At 38.1% G+C, this 21,891-nt stretch overlaps 1 protein-coding gene across 8 annotated transcripts in view; it reads left to right on the top strand.

Annotated features, from left to right (window-relative positions):
- UBE2D3 (ubiquitin conjugating enzyme E2 D3) overlaps positions 1 to 19,378 on the top strand; it is a 30,602-nt gene extending 11,224 nt beyond the window's left edge. For 5 of the 8 annotated variants that reach the window (XM_037380258.1, XM_037380241.1, XM_037380304.1 and 2 more), the window contains exons 2-7: positions 11,231 to 11,294; positions 11,380 to 11,411; positions 13,922 to 13,999; positions 14,781 to 14,886; positions 16,224 to 16,317; positions 17,885 to 19,378. In XM_037380258.1, the coding sequence (XP_037236155.1) occupies position 11,294; positions 11,380 to 11,411; positions 13,922 to 13,999; positions 14,781 to 14,886; positions 16,224 to 16,317; positions 17,885 to 17,930 (357 nt within the window). In that variant the 5' untranslated portion in view covers positions 11,231 to 11,293 and the 3' untranslated portion in view covers positions 17,931 to 19,378. Of the gene's footprint in view, positions 1 to 7,771; positions 7,793 to 10,888; positions 10,974 to 11,230; positions 11,295 to 11,379; positions 11,412 to 13,921; positions 14,000 to 14,780; positions 14,887 to 16,223; positions 16,318 to 17,884 lie in introns of those variants that run through there. The other 3 variants (XM_037380295.1, XM_037380287.1, XM_037380249.1) reach the window with 3 other exon arrangements.
- The last annotated feature ends 2,513 nt before the right edge of the window (positions 19,379 to 21,891 follow it).

The following is a 21,891-nucleotide window of genomic DNA, read 5'->3' as shown; positions in this document are numbered from 1 at the left end:
AGTGGTTCCTGCTAAATGCACATCTTGTAATTGCTGCAGCCTGTTGGTGCTTCCGCTTCGAATGATGGTGATCTGGTAGTAAGGAAGCACTTATGCAGGAGTAGGGAATTGGGAATGAGTAAAATTGAGAAAGCTTGGGAATGTTACATTGTTGATATACATCCATTTTATCACTGCTGTACACATCCATTAAAGCGAGGTAGCATAAAAGGTGTAAGTAATGATCTTGAACAGGCTGAAAATAGAATTAATACAGGAGATGTATGCATGAAATGTCTCACCTCTGAAATCCTTCAGAAAACTTGTCCCTGCTGTGTTTTATGTCCATTTGGTTAAGCGTAGCACAAGCCAGCATCATTATGTTGGTGTATTTTATTAGAAAAATCTGAAGTGGAGTTGACATCCTGAAGGCTGAAGGTGGCAAAATCATTTATGGCTACTTAAGTACAGGTAGAAGGCTTCATTGACAGTGGTGGAGTGGAGACTAAATAAGTATTTTGCTTAAGGCTATAGCCTCCACTGCTAATCTTAGATGTATAATTAATTGGAACTTTACCCCCCCCCCCCCCCCCCAGATGCTCACAGTAAGAAATGCTACTAACTCTGGAGGTACACAATATTTTTCAGAGATTGGATGTAGTATGGAGCAACGAAGGCAGCGTAGAAATCTGCATTAGTTTAACCAAAGGTAAACATTTGTAGGAGTGATTCAGAGTTACAAAGTCTGCTTATTTTGTTTTAAACTACTACTCTCTTTGTTTGAACTTAAGATATTTTTTTAAAATTCCATACTAACTAGAAAAAGCTGTTTGGAATCAAATTGTGTTCTCAGAATGAAAGCTACAATACTTTATTTTTGCAGGCAGTCTTGGATTTCGTTTGCTGGTCTTACTCAAAATAGTTAAATAACTTGAAGTTATGTGACTGATCTTATGCTTTGAATGAATGTCTAGAAGTAAGTCTGGATTTGTCTGTTTAGGGGCTCAGAAAGTTAATCTTAACTAGCTAATGAGATGCAGTTGATCTAAGCTTAGTTAATATGCATTAAACCTTTGTGAGTGCTTTCTGTATGTATTGAATTGTCTTTTTTTACTTGAGTTAATTCACCTTAACTATTTGGAGCATCCAGGAGTATACAGAGTCCTGCCTCAAGTAGATAATGCAGTGCAGCTATGGCACTTGGTGGTTAGAAGGGTCGTGTTGAGCCAGAAGGCAGTGGTTTGTTTTAAATCATGAGATTTCAGTAATGGAGTTCAGGAGGCAGGAGTATGGAAGAACTTCAGTGTTTTTGTACAAGTCAGAATAAAATTTTTAAGTGTCAGATGAAAGTTGTCATCACCTAAAATCTGTTTAAGATTTAGCTTATCTGAGTAGTCAAGTGTGACACTTATACTATGAAATTAATGTCATTACAGTGGAAATAATTGGGTAGGCTTGATACCCATATTCAAGTCCAGCATTTACTAAGGTCTTGGAAGAGTTTTAAGAACAGATCATTTTTTATGAGAGAGAAAAACTGATGCTTACTTAACTAGAAAGTTTGGACTGCAGTAACTTAGAGATTTCTCCTGTTAATTGGGCACTGTGCTTGTGAAACAAGTTCCCAGTCAGCATAGGTTTTCAAGTATGTGCATTGGAATGGGGGAAGAAGGGGATTGTAATTTCACTTAAGTAATTTACAGAACTTCAGAGATCAGTATTCCATTAGATGGGTACTTCTTGCACACCTTAAAAACAGAGTTCTCCAGTATGTGAAGGATTTGGGTGGGATAATGTACAGGGTATAAACGTTGTCCAGCCAAGATATTCTTCACAATCATTCCAGCTTTTAAAGATCTGTTTTGTTAAAATAAGCCAGTGCTTTTGCTATTATTCACTGCGTAAATTTCTTCTACAGAAGAGCTGATGTAGGACTCCACAGCAGAAAGAGCTCCCTTCAACCACCTCCCCAGTCTGTAACCAGCTCTGAAGCATTAAGGCCTTTCGTTGCACTCATACATTAATGGGTAAAGGGTGGGGGAAGGATGTAAACAGCTGTAAGTAGCAGCTGTTGAATACAAAGCAGTAAACTGCCTCTTGCCAAAGGCATCTCTGTTCCTTGTGGAGGCAACCTCTAGCCTGGCATCATCCTCCACCCGCGGACATTTTCTGTGTCCACTTGGTTGAACTGTGTTGGGAGGAGAGAGAGGGGATGGAGGTTCTTAACCTTGTCTGAGATGCCAAGTGACAGCTGGTAAGGAGGAGCGGAAAAGGGCAGAGTTTTTGCGTGGTTCAGATTAGGGCATTCATACTCTAGCTCAGATAAATCTTTCTGTTGCAAATATTAAGGTTTTGCCACTTTGTAACTGTCTGCCCTGTGTTCTTGTAGAGGTCCCTCCCCTGTGCATCAGAGCTGGCAGATGGGAACATGTGGTCTGGGCGTCAGCATTAGGTCTGATACCTCAGTATAAGCTGACTTTTGTTGGTAGTTTAGGCTAAGATGCTGTAGCTTACATTGAAAAGGCTGAATTACAGGCATGCATTTTCTCCTGTGACTGATGTGATATATTAACCTGCTGGTATAATATGCAGGGGAAAAAAGAATTAGGGTAAGAAATTAAATCAGCAAGGAGAATGTACATACGATTGCAGACAGTAGTGCATTTTTATATGCAGTTGCTTTTTGTCCAGTTGGCTTTATCAGAAGAGGGTCTTAAACTGTGTTGAGTTGCGCATGCTGAAGAGTTTTGTAAACTTCTTGAATCTAACATTAATGCCTCAGACACTAAATTGAAAGTATAGGAGCTTTTTTAAAAAACTTTCCCTTCGGTGGGCTTTTTATGGGGCACTGATCTGATACATTAAATGTAGTATGTTGTGTTGAAAAAAAAAAATTAGTCACAAGTTTAAATTGGTGTTTATGCTGTTGGCAACTCTTTGTAGAACACTTGGATGTAGACAAGGTTTAATGGTGAAGAATGGGCCTAATTGAGCATTGCAGGATTCAGGACTGAAAGCTAAAGAGAGGGGATTTTTAAAATTATTCAAACATTATTCAAAGCCTTCTTACCAACAGTAAGCTTAGTATTAAAATTTTGTGTAAAGGAAGCCTTTGTTCTGAATCTCATCCCTTTGAGATACATGATATGCTAGACATCTTCAGGATCTTCTGCAGTTTTTTTCCAGTGTAATTGTGATAGTTTTTTTTTTTAATTCTCATTTTAAGAAAGCAAGATGGAAGGATTGTAGACTGCTTTGCAAATGTTAGGGCCCAGTAAAAAGAGACAAATGTTTAATCCTTCCCACAAGCATCTGGACACCAGAGTTGCAAGCCGAACTGAGTGCAGATGCTAAAGTGCTTTAGGCCTTCCTGATGGAAGGGCATGAGGATTGTGTTAAGTGCTCACTAACTTTATAGCAAGCTTTCTTTGTAACCTGGAGTTAGGTTGGCCAGGTGCTCATTGCTTCTGAGAGCTCTTCCAAGAGCTCCTTTTAAGTTTCTAGTATAGGTGAGTGTCCTGCTCTAAGGCAGTGTTTCCCAACCTTTGCTGGCTTATTTGAGTAATAATGCTGGATAATTCTCCAAATCAGGTAACCAAACTTTTTGTTTTTCTTTTTAGCCTTAGTTTTAATTTCTTCTTGTCTTGAGTAATTCAGGAGAATCTTCTGAATCACAGTTTACCAGATGAGTGATGGCCCCCTTCTGTTCCCCTAATTCAGGGTCTGTTCACAAATACGATTTTAAACGCTTTTTACTTCATTGTATTTTTTTTTTTCAAGACCCTTGTGGACATTGGTTTTCTCTAGATAGCTGAGGTGGAGCTCATCCTACAGACAGGCCCTTAGTTTTGCATCTCTACCACTAGCTGTTCAAAACAGAACTATTATGAAGGGTAGTTACATGTGATAGCATAATAACATTAGGGTAATTGCAGAGCTGTAGGTAAGCTAGTGTAATCATCCCTGCATAGCTGCATTCATGGGATATACCCCTATGATATATTGCAGTAGCTTCCACATGTATCTTTGGATCCATACAAAACATGGACAGGTAAAAGTCAAGACAGTTTTTTAAAAGCAGAGCTGATTTTCAGAGTTTATTAAAGTAGTAAATTTAAGAGTAATAGATCAGACTACATCTAAACAATGAATTCACCGCACTGATTACAGGTGTGGTGTTACTTGTTAGAATATTAATTTGATAACATTGTTATGCGATCCTCATTTCCATACATTTCCTTGAGAACATGGAGAATTCTTGTACCTTTATTCAGAAAGGGCAGACTTGGCAAGGTTAAGTGCCCAATTAATGCTGCTTGTAATTTCTACAAAAACTTGCCCCGTGTGCCATCCATCCCCAAAGCTGTTTCTGTAGGCTCCGTAACGTCTAGGAGGGCCCTGTTGCATGGAGTCCAGGGCAGTGCATGTTGATGCATGGATGCAGGTGACTGGGGTTCTGCTGCACCCTTGACGAGCTGCAGGGCAGCGTGTTGGAAGGCTCTCCTGTAACGCTGCCAAACCCTAGCATCTAATGAGTGTTAAACCAGCATTTGTGTGAAATTGTCTATCGCAATGCCAAAATCTCATTCCTGAGTGGTAGCCATCAGGCCAGAGTGCCTTACTTGGAATTCAGACTTCTTTCCAAGTACATCACTGTTTCCCAGTCACTCAGTTTCATTTAGCTAGGTGTGTCTTGCTGCTTCTCTTATGGCTTCTTAATACAAGTTACCTTCTTTGGGGGCTGCATTGTAGTCCTGGTTTACAGAACTGAAGTTCAGTGGTTCTTGCATGAAAAAAACTCCAAGTGGAAAGTATGCGAAGTTCCAGGGTCCAATATTCAAAAGCTTGGGAATGCCAGAATTAAAATACCCAGTTATCATTGAATGGGTAGGTAGTCAGTGTGCACAGCCCTCATTCTAGACTGCACATGGGTGTTTTAATAGCTCTGTTATTTTCAGGGAATGGTAATCGTTGTAGTACCACAGAACTGATGTGTGTAAAGCAGTCAGATTTTCTTCATCTTGAGTAAGACAGCTGCTGTGGATTTTGATGACTTTGGGGGAAATGAGCCACACCTTTCAGTTCAGAGCATGACTATGGGTGTGTACTTGCCACCTTCTTTCAAAGTTTGTTCCAAAAGCCTTTTCTGAGTGACCAGGAAAGGAAGGTTGATAACAGCTCCTTTTCCAGTTGGATCTGTCCAGCTGCAGAGTTGAACTCTGCAAAAGGTTGGAATACAGTAGAGATCCACTCTGAAATTTGCCAAAAGCTGTTACCTACCATTGTACACCTTCCAGATCTCAGAATAGATGAAAAGAGCTGTAGACAATAGTCTCATTCACGGAGGGCTTGTGTACTGAAAGGTAGGCTCTTTGAAAAGAGAGTGTGTAGTCATCCGAGTAGTTTGTATCATAGTCCAAGCACACAAAGTGACTCAATTACAGTTGCACAGCAGTCTGGCATTTCCTTCCTTGAGTGTAAGGCTTAAAAAAAATGAATGTTTCTATGTTTTTCTTTTAATACACCATTATGATATTGCTGTTATAGATTGTACAGACAATATGCAGTGTGTAGCCTGAAAAATCTAGTAGTAAAGGCTTGATAAAGAAGAACCATGAAAGATAGAAGCAGCAGAATAATTAAGATGGGGACAGTCACAACTGGTACATTCCTGGTCATGTTTTGGGTCTCTTAAAAACTGTTCTATTTTTACTCTTCGGCCCTTGCTGTTTTCTGTGACTGCTTTTCATGTGTTTTCTCTGCATATTTGTGCTAAGTTTTGTTTCTGGTTTTTTTTTTGTAATGACAGGAATGTACATCTTTCTGTATCATGCACTGTCTTTATACTTGGGTTTCGATCCATTTATTGTTAGCCAAAAGGCCAGCTTCTTTGAAACTGATAATTTTCTGCTGGTTACACTTGTCTTGTGATGTGTATTGTGCCATTGCTTTCTTATTCAGCTTAGAAATCCACATTTGGTGTTTTTTCAAACTATTATTTTCTGCTTTCAGGGGTAATTAATTTTTGTGCTGCAAAAAGGTTGCAGATGCAGGTGTGTGGGATGAGGCAGTAGTTCTTTGTTGGTTGACACTTCTTAATCTTCAAACAAGCTTAAATGTTCTTCCCCTCCCTTTATAGCTGCTTCCAATCCTTCCTTCTTTTTTAAAGCTGTTTTCAGCTGTGAGCTAATAAGCAAGACTAATGCAGTGATGGATTTTTGGATGCTTGGAGTTTGAAATGCCCTGTTTGACACTGACAACATTAGACAAGCACTCAAATTAATAGATATTGGGGGTTTTATTTTTTTGCTTAAATGTTGGGTTTTTTTTAATTTAAACTTCTGATTTAACTGCATATCACCTTTCATGCCCTTCAAGGTAGGATGAGTTATTGTCTGGAAACTTAAAGGAAATTAACCCTACTTTTTCCATTATGCTTTCTTGATTACAAACCAGAAAGCTGCAATATATGATTTTAATAAATCATGTGTTACAAACCAATATTAAATCATTACAAACCAGTATTAATCTAACTGAGTTTATGCTTGCGGAGGAAAATGGGTGATGTTCTGTCACTCTGATGGGACTGATCTTCTGCCACTCTGTATTTGTCAGCTGCTACTATCATTAAAAATAAGCCCTGGCTATTTCCAGCTTAAACTAGAAAAATGTAGCAGTAGTGCCACAGGGAGTATGAATTCTGACAAATGAGAAACAAAAGGAGCTGCCGCAGATACTGCTTTACTTGGTACCTTGCAGAAAGGCAGCTTGGTAGGCATCAGGATGGTACTACTTAAAAAATTTGCTCAGACCTGAAAACTTCTGTGAGAAAAGCAGCTAGTTCCCTTTAATATTTTCCTTTACAGTCTTGCTCATGCGTATTTGGATGAGGTGTCCTTTGTCATTCTTTAAATTTTCTTCATCCTTTAGTATGACTTCTATAATCTTTGAAATAGCTGGTAGAGAGCTATAATCTTTGAAATAGCTGGTAGAGAGGAACAGTTCAAGGGTTTTTCAGCAGCTTTTCTGTTCCCCACCTGCCCCCCAAAAGAAGTGGTTTATGGTAGGATCGTAGTCCTGCGTTCACACTCATGTGTCAGTGTTTTGGATTATCATTTGAAGCATAAGCCCTATTTTCTGTGTTATGATTATATTTGTGCAAAGCAAGCAGATTAGTTAGCTTTTTATAAGCATTTATTTCTTGAAAATATTAGTTTATTTTTTTGTTAGCTTTTTGGTGGATAGAGAAAGAGAAGAGAGAAGGTTGAGAATGGGGCTGTTTAGTGTAACTGCTTCTTGCTACAGAATGGGAAACTGGCAGAAGACTGTGGTCTGAGTTTGTGTTAAAGCAGGTCTGTCTGTCTGCAGGGATGGCTGCTGTTGCTGTGGTTCGAGTTATCTCTCTGTTCCCAACCTCTGTTGCAGAATTGTGCATGTATTGAATATGCTACGTTACCGTTGTCCTCTAACAGTAGCATTGGCACTTAAATGGCCTTTAAATCTGTAAAATGCTAAGTGACTAATCATCCTTGTGGAGAGGTAGGAACTATCACAGCTTTATATTTGGAAACTGGGACACAGAAAGGGTGATATGCTGGAGCTATACCGGAAACCTCTGGCAGTGCCAGAGACTACTAGTCATGGTTGTAATTCAAGACTAATCCTTTCCGATGGGCACATAACGCATCACTCTGAACCAAATTTGGGCTATTGTTGCTATGTAAAGTCTTTGGAATTTGCTTCATGGGATTTTATATTTTTTTCTTAAGCCACCTGTAAAGTGAAAAACTGTAGCAGCTGACTCCAGGAAAATGTGGGTTTGATTTATGGGATTTTTAAGAGTTCGGGATGTAGCTTAATACCTCTTGACCAAGGTGAGCGCTACTGAAACTGAATGTAAACAAAAAGAAGCAAAGTTGGAGGTACAAGTATTGCAGCAGAAGGAATATTAGAAGCATACAGCCATTATACGTAGAAAATTTACAGAACAGTGCTTGAACATTTTTTAATTCTAGAATACTAGGTAAATTCAAAACACTGGTTAAATGTTTCTTTGTAAAATTAAACTTAATGTGGTCTTTGTGAGAAATGGGTGAAAGCAGGGGAACAATCATGAGCTAGTTTCTTTTAAAAAAAAATTAAATTTGCTTATGGAAATGATGAAGCTTAGTTTGATGTCAGAGGTATTTTTCAGCTTAAGTATTTTCCAGTTATAGACTATTTGCTCTTGATTGCTAAGCTGAGAAGGTCAGTTTGTGTTTCTGCTGCTGAGTGGGAAACCTTAAAAAAAAAAAGCTCCCATTCCTTGAATGAAATGCTTCAACTGCGCAACAAATATCACAGCCCATGTGCCTCTACTTGTTTAGTTTCTAGTTATTCCAGTTTGTTGGATTCAGCAGTGGTAGCTTTCAGAGGGAGGTGCTTAAAATTCCACAGGGACCTTTCTGCTCCCGTGTGGCAGAAAGCCTCCCTCCTTTTCTGTAGATGTGCGATGTTGCACACTTAACAGGGAGGTGAAATGGGTCTGGTGTTACTGTAAGCAGGCAAAGCTAGCCAGTGCGGTTCATGTTTGCTTGACATTTTCTGTGACGCTTCACACTCTGCTGAAGCAAACAACTTCACTGCAAACTTCACTCTTCTGACTGTAGCACCTAAGAGAAGCAAGCACAAGGATGTGTGCCACCTCAGCTTCTTTTCTTTCTGAATATAGTGGGTGAAATACTTGTTCTGGGGTTGCAATGCTAAGTGGTCTTTCATGCGTTTCTAACCTTATCAGTATTTTGAACTGCTTTGTTTAGCACAGTTAGGGTTTTTTACTGAAGTGTTTTGGGCCAGACAAAACTTAGTCCTTTAGCTTATGAAAATCACTGCCTGTTTTCTCTAGAACAGTTCAAGTGGTTAAAAGGGGCAACTCTGCACGGACATGTATTTTGGAACAACTGGAGACTGGAATATTAAATTTGTGTGTCTCAGCTTGTAAATTATTCTTAATATTACGGAAGGGTGTGTTTTGCATAAATATTTCAGTGGAACTTATTAAATTTAGTATTTGTTTATATTTGTAATCCTACTTATATTTACTTTTCCTAGTTGAATTATTGATATACTCTAATTTTCCTGCTGTATTAAAATACCTTATTTTTATCTTGGGTACTGATTTCTGGTTTCTCTGAAGATACTGCTATCTTTTGAAGAGTACTCTAGTCTAATGCACATACCTCTGACAGTCCACTTTATGCTGATCTTTTCTCATCCTTGTCTTGCTACTCATTTTTATAATTTTCATAAACTGCATGAAGAGCCTTTTCATAGTTCTTGGTCCCTGTGATAGGGTTTTTTTTAAAAAAATAGAATCTGATCTTCCCAGATTAAATCAAATAATCCGGTAATAACTACACAACTACACTAAAATAGTAACATTTTTGTCTTTCTGCTTGTTTTATTGCTACAATGTATTTTAAGGGACCAGATTTTTTTTTTCTCTTCTATTTTGGAAATGGTTGATTGTTCATCTTCTACATTTCTTGTTTGCCTTTACTTGGATAATACCAATCTAACTTAGCAAACTTTTTGGAGGGTGCTGAGCAACATATGGACCTGTTCAGTGATATATCATGGCAGAAATAAATCCATCACAGGGACCCCTGATAATAACCCCTGATAAGTGTAGAGAAATGCATTCTAAATCAGTTTACTGTGATGATCTGAAAAGAACTGTTGCTTCTAAATAATAGCAGCAGTGAAATGAGCTGTAATATTAATTTCATTGTGCCATTGCTTATCAAAACTGATAGAATTGTGTTTTATCCGTCTGATTCCAGGACAAAGCTGAAATCTGGTTAATCGGAAAGTTCATCAAAATTAGCATGTGTAGAAAGGGGAAATCCAGAACTAAGTTTGCTTAGTGGGTTTTGGTGGGGTTTTTTTGGTGTGTGTGTTTTGGGTGGTTTTTTTAATGTATGGACTTCTGCATGCTCACATGTTGAAATGTTATTCTCCCTGTGTTTGCAGGAGCTATCATCTTACCAATGAACAAGGTGTTTAAGTTACAGGGAACATAAGATTTTTTTTTTTCCCCCCTTCATTTTGAGTTGGGTTACACTTACTAAATTTTTATGAAGTGCAGAATTTGTGGATCTTCCCAGGCAAAACAGTTAGCTGTCTCGTCCAAATATGCATGTGTTTCCAGCATAATAGATGTGTCTGTGTTTCTTAAATGTCTGACAAAGTAATGGAAAGTTCTTGTTTTAATTGCTTGTATAGACTTGTAGCAAAATAGCTTGTGTGCAACTTAATATATGGGAGAGGGACTGAAGGTTTCCCTCTTTTCATGACTTCTAGATGCCTTGACAAGTAAAGATTTATAGAAGGTTCTGAAGCCATTTTTATATTCAAGAGAGAGCAGGGAAAAGGCATCTGTTACATTCTTAAACTGTGAATGTATACATTTATTTTTAAAAGACACTCTACAAACAACTTGTGAAGCTCTTAAACAAATTAGTGCTGAGCTTCTTTGATTGATCACAGCAATTTTGATACAACACAAGGGACCCTCCATCTGAAGTTTGTTTTCATTTCCTCTGTAATGAGGAAGGGAGGGAACTGTTTCCTCAGCTCAGTTATGCCTTTAAAATTATGAATAATTGTCTTAAATGTGAAGTTTAAAGTAAAAAATACAGGTATTTTGCCTGATCCCAACACTTGTCAGCCTCTTTAATTTTCCTGTCTACTTTGATATATGCAGGATAAATACCTGCTGGAGGTAGTGGGGAAAATGAAACTGAATTTTTTTCCTTTCTGTTCTGAGTTTTGACACCAGCTGTTACATACATAACACTTTCTGTTTCATAAAGACTCATCAATAGCTTTCTCTCTTCCCACTTCAGCCTTCTCTAGCTAAGAGTGAATCCTTGAAAAGCTTGACCAAGAAGTAGTTACTTTACCCGCTTCGGGCTCTGCGTCCTGTCTTCCTTTCTGTCCCTTCTTCAGCAGAGGTGTTTCTTACAGTAGTAATATTTGGAAAAGCATAGTCATTGTAGCTGTTTACCTTAATTGCTGGTTTTGGTGATTGTTGTCTCTATAAAGACACTTTTGCTACTGATCTAGTGGTTCTAATAGTTGTTCCTGCACATTCTTCTGTGTTCGTGTATGAAAAAACTGTTAAGGGTTTTTGCTGGATATGAAGTGAAAAATTAGTTAGTTCGTTAATGTTCCTTCTCTGAGTATTGGTTTGTCCTTTTTTTTCCTAAAGGAACTCAGTGACTTAGCCCGTGATCCTCCAGCACAGTGTTCAGCAGGTCCCGTTGGAGATGACAGTAAGTAACCTTAAGTTTTATGTTTTGCTCGGCTAACTCAAAGCACATCATGCATAGATAATAATGCGGAGTTTTTCTTTTGTAGTGTTTCATTGGCAAGCCACAATTATGGGACCTGTAAGTATTCTAATTCTTGTGATGTAATATTAAACTAGTAGTTCCTATTCAGGAAGAAACTGTGGGGCTTTTTGTTTTACTTTTTCTTAAACTACCCTTACCAGGCTTTAGTTCTAAAGGTACTCCTTACAGTAGCAGAAAATGAAGGAGGGGGGGAAAAATTAGTCTGGTTTTATTGTGGGAATGTTTTGTGAGGACACGTATTTCAGCTGAAATGATCTCTAGAGCAATGTTAGGCATTATCACTTCATCTAGAAATTTTGCTTGCATTTAACTTTCTGAAGCTTGACTCTGGCATGAACTTTGTGCTAGGAGCTGGTCCCGGTGTCAGGAATTTGTTGGGATGCTTTTGTGTGGATCTTAGAACAGAACAGGGACTTTTTATTTGGTCTGGTGTCATGTACTGAGATCTTGGGTACTTTTAGGAATAGAAGGGGGAAAAGTCACTGGAATGTGAGGTTCCAGTTATGACTGGAGGAGAAAAGTCAATGTTAAATGTTCAGTAAGCATCTGAAACCTGAATGTGAGTTTTTTCTTGTAAAGAAGGCAAGTACTTGCCTTTACTGAAAACGTAACGTGCAAACATTTGACATCTGGGGTTCTCAGGGCTGGTTATCTATATTCAGAAAACAAAACCTTCTGTAACTTGAAGACAAATATTATATGCCGGTAGACTTGCAGCCATGATGTGATGCTTCTGGTGAGGCTACAGAGTAGGAATTAAATATCAGTGATGCTTAATTGCTCTGACTTTACATTTAGCTACAAGTCTGGGTTTAGGAGGTTGCTACAGAATATGTGCTTATTAGAGGTTCACCTGGCTGGGAAGATGGCTCTCAATTCTGAAGTTCCTGGTCATCACTGATTTTAACTAGGTGCTTCAAAAAGATAAAACTGTTCAATAGCTATATTCATGCTTAAATGGCAAGGCATGTTCTGCCATACTATACTGAGTAGGACTTTACATGACTGATGTCTGCATGGTCATAAGGTGTTAAACATTGGTTGAATTTAAATCCGGTTTATTATTTTAGCTTCCCCTTCTGGTTTAATAAAGTACAGTTCCTTTTTTCCCCATGTGGTTTTTGTGGTGTCAAAAGGTCTGCGTTCCTGTTTCAAGATTGGACAGAATTGTGGTGTTAGTAGTTCTAGTGCTCCTGTCGTGTTGCTTAGTGCCTTTAATAACAGATGAGGCTTGCAGAACTAATCACCTGGCCCTTCCACAGGCTGTGATTTTCTTAAATAGCTGTAAGAGAGCTTGCATTGGTTTAACGTGTTCTGAGAGGAGTTTCTGAAATTCTGAAGGTGTGTCCCCAGAATATATGCAGTAAAAGGGTTGCTTTCTGGCTCCTCAGGGCCTCGCATAGGATCTATTGACCAAATACAAGAAGTTGTATCTTGATTGCTAGGTTTTCAGTAGAGATTGGATAGGGTATAACCTATGTGTCTTCAACTTCAAGTCTCTTGTGTTGCAGAATTTCATTTTTTGTATTTAATGAAGTGAGATGTAGTTGTTTCCTTACACTGGTGAAATGTTCTTGCAATTAATATGAAAATTCAATTTACAAATAATTGAGGGTGTACCCTGTGTCTCAAATTCATTTTCCCTAGCCTTGAATCTAGAATTAAAAGCATTGTAATCTTCAGGTTAAACAATGAAATGTTAGCTCTATTTCAGAAGTTTAGTTATAGTTTCAAGTAAAGACTTGCTATATCTTCTTGTAACTAATAACTTACACAATCCCTATTTAGTCACTCCATTTATTCTCTGCTTACTATCAGCTTATTTACTTCCACATGTTGCTTTACTGCTAGTAGCTAACACCTAAATGAATTATCCCTGCAGTTGTTTCTTTGGAGCAGGGAAATGTAAAATAGTTTTCCATATTAGGTTACAGTGAATTTCTAATACAGAAAGTATTAAAATTAAAAATTTCAAATACAGAATTAAAATTCACTTTAATCTTGATGGGGCATTTTATTTGGTGGTGCTTGTAGAATGAATTTTCCTTGTTTTGTTTTTTCTTGGGTTTTTTTTTTTTTGCAAGGAACAAGGAATTAGCTGTGTATAGACATTTTTTTTTATGCAGGCCTGAGCAGCACCTGAGGCAAGGGTGGAACTTAGGAGGGAATGGGAGGCACTTGGAGCTGTCTGTGGCCCCTGGGCTGGCTGTAACAAATGAGCTCCAAAACAGAACTTGAGTTTTTGAACCTGACAGGATCCCTGCTCTATGAACATTACTTTCTGGAGCTGCCTCAGAGGCATTTGAATGCTTTTGCCAAGTTGTCCTGAGTGTATTGTGTCAGAGAAGCTGTTTTCTATGAAGTTCTAACTTGGAGAGGTCCATACAGAAAGTGACCTGTATGTGTTTGCATCTCTCTTGTGTTGGTGGATTAAACAGTTCAGTTGTTTAAATAAATTTCCTCTCCTTTTAGTTATTTAAAAACATCTTCAGCGGTACTCAGTCCTAAAGATTAATAATAGGAGAATTATTTGTTTGCTTTGACAGAATGACAGTCCATATCAGGGTGGTGTATTCTTCTTGACAATTCACTTTCCTACAGACTACCCTTTCAAACCACCTAAGGTAAGTATTGCTTTCTCATTTGTGAAATTAGGGCTCTTTAAAAGTGCTCTTTAAAGAACAGAGTACAGGACAGAAATAGTCAGCTTCTATATTGCAGTACTGTCTAATTCTCACTTTTTTTCACTCAATCTTACAGTATATTAGATAGATCCCTCTCTGGCTACCACAAGAATGGGTGTGTTACATATGTTTTAGGAGCAAACTCTTATATGTGGATTCTGAATGTCTTGGAATGATGTTGGGTTTTATTTCTGTTTTTTGTTAATCGATAGGAAAACTCATTAGCTTTGTGTTACTCTTAAGAGTTCTTGCTGAGGGGACTGTCAAGTATTAGTGGTTAGGGTTGGTCTGTAGGAATGTGACAGTATGGATAGGGATTAATGTGCTGAGTAATTGTGAAGTATACTTTTTTGTAGCTTTATCAACCACTAGCGTTGTCTTCCAATTTTCAGTCAGTATAAAAGTGCACAGTTGGAGTGACTGCAATGTGAAGTTCTGTGATAGCAGTGTTACTGTGGTCCAGGCACTTTGTGTTGTCTTCCTGATGTAGGCACCTGTGATTAAAACCAGCCTTGTACTTGCCCTCTCTGTTTGAAATAGTGCCTGGTAACTGGAAACTGAGAGGACGTGGCTTAGGTGCGCTTACTTGAATCTGATGCAGTTTAGCTGCTTAATCCTTTTCTTTTAGAGTAAATTGAGTTGACTAATACCTTGATTGAGAAAAAAGGGTCATGTCATCGTCATCACATACAGAAACACACTTTTTTTTTTCTTGTTGCAGGTTGCATTTACAACAAGAATCTATCATCCAAATATTAACAGTAATGGCAGCATTTGTCTTGATATTCTAAGATCACAGTGGTCTCCTGCTTTAACTATTTCTAAAGGTAACTTCCATGAAGGAGAAATGTTTCCGTCTTGTGTTGATTATTGTGCTAAAAAGCTTTGATTGTTGTGAGTTCTTACTGGTCTTTTGATTTCCCTTACACATTCTAGCCTGTATTTTGCCAATTTGATAATGATACCTTCCTGCGTTTTTAATGGATATTTGTTTATTCTAACACCTTCTGCTTCATGGCTGTTTAAGGCCTTGTCTGGCCTCTTACTTCCTTCAGTATTCTTAGCAGAGCTTACTAGCTTGGAGCCAGAGAAATCTGCCAGCATTTGGACTGAAACAGGCCAGTGGGGGTGTATTTGAGCTAAGGCTGAGAAACTGGTAGCTGTCCATGTAAATACACGCTTGCATGTTAATTTAAAGATGAATTTAAAGTCAGTTTTTAGTAATGAAATCTACCTGTTTTTTTGACTGTGTCTATAATTAAATACAGAGTTATATTGGCATATTTCTGTGGAAATGAACAAAAGAAAAGTGTTACTGATGTGTTGCTTCCTGCCACTGTGCATTGGTATTGTATTACGTTACTTCATGAGCTAAGCTTACTGATTCTACTTCAGGATAAACTGATGTTGTGCTGCAATAGAAGCTGTGTTGCTTTCCTTATTTTACTATACTGCATAACAGTTTTTATTCTCAAATATTTCCATGATGATCAAATTTTCTTTTGCTTCAAAGCCACTGGTCACTGTGGCTTCAAAAGATCCATCAAAGTGCTCCGCTGTCTATAGAACTTGTAATTCCTGTCTGTCCATGGAGTTGGTTTGTGATTTGAATGTAGATTGACTACATTTTAATGCTGTCACTATTGTTTTTCTTTCAAAGCTGGTGTGAGAGCAGAGGATGAAGTCCTCATAGCTGCCTACAACAGTGCTACTCCTTTGTTACAACAATACATGTAGTTTTATCAGTGCAGACCAGGGTATTGCTAGCTTACAACAGAGGAGGAATTCAGTCTGATATTTATTTTTTTAAATAGTTGGAGGACGTTCTAGTTTGATATTAAAACATGGAATATAATGGTCATGAGAATACATAACGTGCTGTTGTTGACTGCTGTGTTGTGTCATAGTGCAGTGACAACAGTGCTGTTCTCGTGTGTGCTTGCTGACAGCAGTAAGTATTGGTAAATAGGAAACACAGTTCTGAGGAACTTTTAAATCATTCTGGGCCTTTTAGATTGGGTTACAAACTTATTTAGGCCATATATCAGGAAAAAGCTTTTCAGGTTCTCTTCTGTGCTGACATTGTGCTAATACAAAGATCTGTGCTCCATTGTTTCTGAGATTGTTGCTCCTGTTTTGCATTGAGAATTCTTTTTTTTTACAGTTCTCTTATCCATTTGTTCACTGTTATGTGATCCAAATCCAGATGACCCACTAGTGCCAGAGATTGCACGTATCTATAAAACAGACAGAGACAAGTAAGTACAGAGTTGTGTAAGACTGATATTTTAACAAACCTTGGAAGAGTGGATTGTCAGACAGCAGTTGTTGAGTGAGCCTTTTTTTAAAATCTAGAATGGAGTGAACTTGTGTGTCAAAGTACCACCTGTTCTTGGTAGTGCATAATTTAAAACCAAAGGGGCTTAGTATCTTTGAAGTTGTGGGTGAAGGAGACTTTCTCACATGCATGGCAGTATTTCAGAGTATGTATTGCTCAGTGTTTTGCTTACCATGGTTAAATAGAATATAGTTAGCTCTAGATAGCTTTGTTATTTAGGTGCTTTCTTTTGGTAGCAGTGTGGTGGTTAATTTTGGTGCTTCCCTTGAAAAAAGACTTTTAACACTTTTTTCCTATCTGTGTTGAAACAACTTTTTTTTTGTGATGTGTTCTTAACATCTTGCACAGATAGAATTATATTAATTTCTTTGATTTTTCATATATGTTAATGCTAAATATACTTGTCCAATTAGGTACAATAGGTTAGCAAGAGAATGGACAGAGAAATACGCTATGCTGTAGGGTAAGAATATCTGCACATCATGGTGCATTTAACAAAATGGAAACTTGTCAGCACTTGGGTGCTGCATGCTCTAAGGCACTGGATTCACTAACAGATGCACCAATTACTGAACTTGGATATTTAACAGCTTGATCTGTGGTTAGTGTGAAATGTATTGGCTAGTCACTATTTCTCACAGATACTGCTCTTGCATGGCCAAAAAAAAAAAAGTATGAAATAATTACCAAATTTTGAGTCAGCTTGTCAACTTGTTCTGGTAAGTATTTACCCAGATTTTGTCAGAACTTTTTTAAAAGGGATGCCCTGTAGTGAGACCTCATAGACATGGGTGAATTTAGACAATACAAATTTCCAAGTTTTTCTTACTCAGCAGTGTCTGTCTTCTGCATATAAACTAGGAAAATGTATGGGGATTATGTTCTGCTTGTATAGTTGAAAATTAACTTCTACTGACAAGCATGGAGTTAAGTATAAACTAATTGTCAGCTCAATTCCTGTGGAAGTGGTGTACTTAAATATTCTTATGTTGTTTTTAAAAGTTGAGTAGTGTATTCACATGGAAAGAGAATATGAAGTGTGAAGAAATGCTGAGTGTTATTTTACTGTAAATGGGAAATCTCACATTCTGTATCCGATGATGATATTAAGCAAGTAGTCTTTACTTACGGCATGTGGTATCTTTAATCTAAGGACAATATTTAAACAAAATGCTCCCCTTGCCTCTCCCACCCCAGGTGACGTCTGTTCCTGCCTCTTCAGTAGTTTTTCACAACACACTTCTAGCAAATCTGCAAATCTGCTTGTGTTGAATTTGGGGTGTTTCATATAAACTGGAGAATATGCCAGTTAGCCTAGGGAGGGATTTGTTCTCTTTTTTTCAGTTCAAGTATATCTTAGTGTAGAAAGACTTCTTTTAGTGTGAAGATAATAGGGAGATAGGGATGAAGTGGTGCTCAATCATTAGCTGTTTAGGAAATTGTCATTTTCGTGCTGACAGTAACTCAATTCCTGTTTTTCTTTGCAGGTACAACAGAATATCTCGGGAATGGACTCAGAAGTATGCCATGTGATGCTACCTTAAAGTCAGAATAACCTGCATTATAGCTGGAATAAACTTTAAATTACTGTTCCTTTTTTGATTTTCTTATCCGGCTGCTCCCCTATCAGACCTCATCTTTTTTATTTTTTTGTTTACCTCCTTCCATTCATGCACATGCTCATCTGAGAAGACTTTAGTTCTTCCAGCTTTGGACAATAACTGCTTTTAGAATCTGTAAAGTAGTTACACAAGAACAATTGCCCAAGATTCAGATTTTTTTTTTTAATGGAGCATGTGTATTATGTGGCCAATGTCTTCATTCTAAGTTGGTTATGAGATTTAAAAACAAACATTCCTCACTGCTCTAACAGATACTGAAGATATCACCTGAAGGGGGGAGGGGAGATGGATGTTCATTTTTCTCCCGTCAAAGAAGTAACATTGCTGTAGCAACATCCATCTTGTTCCAAACCTTCCAGTGTTAGAGAACTGAGGTTTTATTACATACTTTTGCTCATAACTGATGTGTCTGGAGAATTGGTACTGAATCTATAGCATCAGCAGAACAGAAAATGTGATGTATCTTATGCATGTCAATAAATGAACGACCAGTTCTTGTTTTACAGAGAATGGAAATTGGAAGTCAAACATCCCTTGTATTCCAAAATAGGGTCTAAGAACATTTTTGTAATTCATTTAAATTTTGTTAGGAGGCCTGGAGCTATTAGTTAATCTGTCTTCCAAAACACTGTTTAATATAGCACTGAATAAATGATGCAAGTTGTCAATGGATGAGTGATCAACTAATAGCTCTACTAGTAATTGATTTTATTTTCTTCAATAAAGTTGCATAAACCAATGAGTTAGCTGCCTGGATTAATCAATATGGGAAACAAAATCTTTTGTAAAAGCAAAGCTGGTTTTTGTATATACTGTTGGGGTTTGCCTCATTGTTTAACATCGAATAATGATGTAAAGTTCAATAGAGTGAATCTTTTGCCGTTTTCAGTTATAATGCTCAGTCTGTTGCAGGTTGACACATTGTTCGGCCTGATGTATGCAGAATTAATAAGCTAATATAGTAGTGTAGCCTTAGTAGCGTGCTACACTTGGTGCTGGGAGCCCAGCGTTCAAGGATGGACTTGGGACCCAGCAGATCTGAAGTGGTGTATTGTGGAGATACTTCCTGGTGCACCTGTGTTTGCTGACTGAGAACCTTTTTCTTCGCCTTGTACACTTGACAGCTGAAAGATCTTAATGTGGGAGTAATCATGAGGCAAAAAAATATAAAATAAAGTACTGTTTTGATGTGGGAATTGTCATGAGGCTGTGTTGAAGTGACTTTACTATGTGGGATGTTCGTTACCATTGAAAAGGACTTGTTCAGCCATGCTGCCATTTACATTGACTATTTTAATGCAACAGACACTTTCCTCATGTCAGGTGACTAAACATAAATAAAGACTCGTTGCTATTGGATTTTTGTTCTACAAGAAACATTGTCTTGTGCCATTAGTTTATCTTTGCAGCAACAAGGGCATTATTAAACATCCGGCTCTCCTCTTCCCTGCCCTCTTCCTTTATATTTTCCCTTGTTTGATTTTTTTGGTCTCCATTCTTACCATCCATAGCTTCATTTTCTCTAGTCTTGTACTATCACTTTATTGTGCATCTGTGACTTCACACTGGCACCACTTTTGCACTGCTTAGTTATGTACATTGATTCCTTGTCCCCACATGGATGTGGAAAGCTAGATGTAAAATAAATGTTAGACCTTAATTTTTATAAAAATTTGAATATGTAGTTTGGACATGGTTTGTTCTGGTTCTACGCTATGAAAGTGAACTTACTTTAAAGTCTAGTTGGCTTGAAACTTAGAAACCTGGGCTCTCTTTAAGGGCGTATACCTCACTGAAATGATGTTCTGAAATTTGTTGATGAAGTCGCAGTTAATGTGGTGTTTCTGCTTTGCTAACCAAAGATTTTTGCTTACACCCTTTTGCTGGAAAATTGGATATACTTAAAATACAGCTGCCAGTAGCATTACAACTGAGGTAAAAGTTTATATTTTAATCTTACAAACATGTTGCTCTTACCTTTTTGGTAACTGTTAATTTGATGATGATTACTTTGTCTTGGAGTCATAGCCACTGAAATCACTTGTGTGATCAACTAGAAAGATGTTTTGTCAGATGTAAGGCACCAGGCTCTATAGAACTGCAGTAGCTGTGAATGAGCAGGGAAGGGTCAGGGAAGGAAAAAGAGTAAAATACTACACAGAAGATGGAAATCTTGTTTGGACCACTATGTATTTCTCTTGTAAATCCGTAATAGTTGTCTTGTGATAATTTTTGATAATTAGAAAGTGTGTATTTTAATGGGAGAACGATGGGTGAATTGTAGATGTTTTATATGCATGCCGGAGGTCGTGCTGAGACTTAAAAACCTTGTCTTTGTGAAGTGGGGAGCGGCAGGTGTGTTGTCCTTGAAGCAGTGCCTGGGTGTCTGGTGCAGGCTTCCTGCGGAAGTTACATGTGGGCTTGGGGCTCAAGTGGGAGTGCAAGGGGAGGAGCTGGGTAACGAGCTAATAAGGAGACAATGAAAGAATCTAAGAACTTTTACCAAAACAAAAAGCTTAATTAGTAATTACCTTGGTGAGTAATCTACCTACCAAAACCACAGATAGTCTAAAAAGTATGTAGTAGATACTAATTACTATAAAACATATGAAGGGAAAAATACTTTTGATATGAACTTGATGTGAAAAATGAAGGTTTTGGGAAAACACTGGAGTAAGTTGTCCTGTCCAGCTCTGTTAAAAGACTCATTATTGCTTTTATCATCCTGAAATAGCTTAAGAACCCAGGGACCAGCTCAGTCTTAGAAGTCTTATATTGAATAAAATCTCTTTTAATGTTTTTTATTTGAGACTATTGAGAACAAAGTGTCAAGCTAAAGCTCTAAGATTTAACAAACATGTAACAAGGAAAACACTTAAACTATAGTTTTTCTGGAATAATTTTTTTAGGACTTCTTGCTGTGTTTAAATGGGGTTTGAGTTTGACAACACTATTCTAGTCAGCATATTCAAATTTAACTTAAACTTTCAACAGCTTTAAGCACATGAGTCTTTTTCAGGATGTGCGGAAAAACTTGATCTGTAGCATTGCTTAGGGATATTGTTTTTTCCCCTGTCTGCTCAGACACACACATCTTCTGTATTGGTTGAAAAAATGAGTATAAACACATTAATGTGTGTATAAACATTTACTCAGTTGCACTGCGCATAGTTTTTATATAAAGATCATGGATGCTAACTGAAAAGTTTGGCTTTAAGCAGAACATGGCAGTGTAAGGTCTGATTGCTATGGAGGCATGGGACTACAAGCTGGCAAATAAAAGACAACTAGTCAGTATATAGGTGTGCAGATGTACTATACCAGTCCTGTTAGATTTGATAGTTATGCAAAAAGGAATTGGCATTAATTAAATGGGTAACCTAATGGTTTAAACATTCACTGGAAATGTTCTAAATAACTCTTTAAATTGTATTCAGCAGCCTCCCTTCAGTTGTTCTCTCTTGCCATTTTGTTTCAAAAGCTGTGAGCAGTGGCTGACACACCAGAGGGCTGCGCTGCCATTCAGCGAGACCTGGACAGGCCAGAGAGCTGGGTGGAGGGGAACCTAATCAAGTTCAGCAGAGGCAAGTGTAGGGTCCTGCACCTGGGGAGGAGCAACCCCCTGCACCAGTACAGGCTGGGGTTGACCTGCTGGAAGGCAGCTCTGCGGAGAAGGACCTGGGAGTGTTGGTGGACAGCAAGCTGACCATGAGCCAGCAGTGTGCCCTGGTGGCCAAGAAGGTCAAAGTAGCATCCTGGGGTGCATTAGGAGGACTGTGGCCAGCAGGTCGAGGGAGCTTATCCTCCCCCTCTGCTCTGCCTTGGCGAGGCCGCATCTGGAGTGCTGTGTCCAGCTCTGGGCTCCCCAGGTC

Source organism: Falco rusticolus, chromosome 1 (assembly GCF_015220075.1).
Source record: "Falco rusticolus isolate bFalRus1 chromosome 1, bFalRus1.pri, whole genome shotgun sequence".
Taxonomy (NCBI): Eukaryota; Metazoa; Chordata; class Aves; order Falconiformes; family Falconidae; genus Falco; species Falco rusticolus.
The sequence above is the reverse complement of the archived record's forward strand: the minus strand, read 5'-3'. Positions and strand labels throughout refer to the sequence as shown.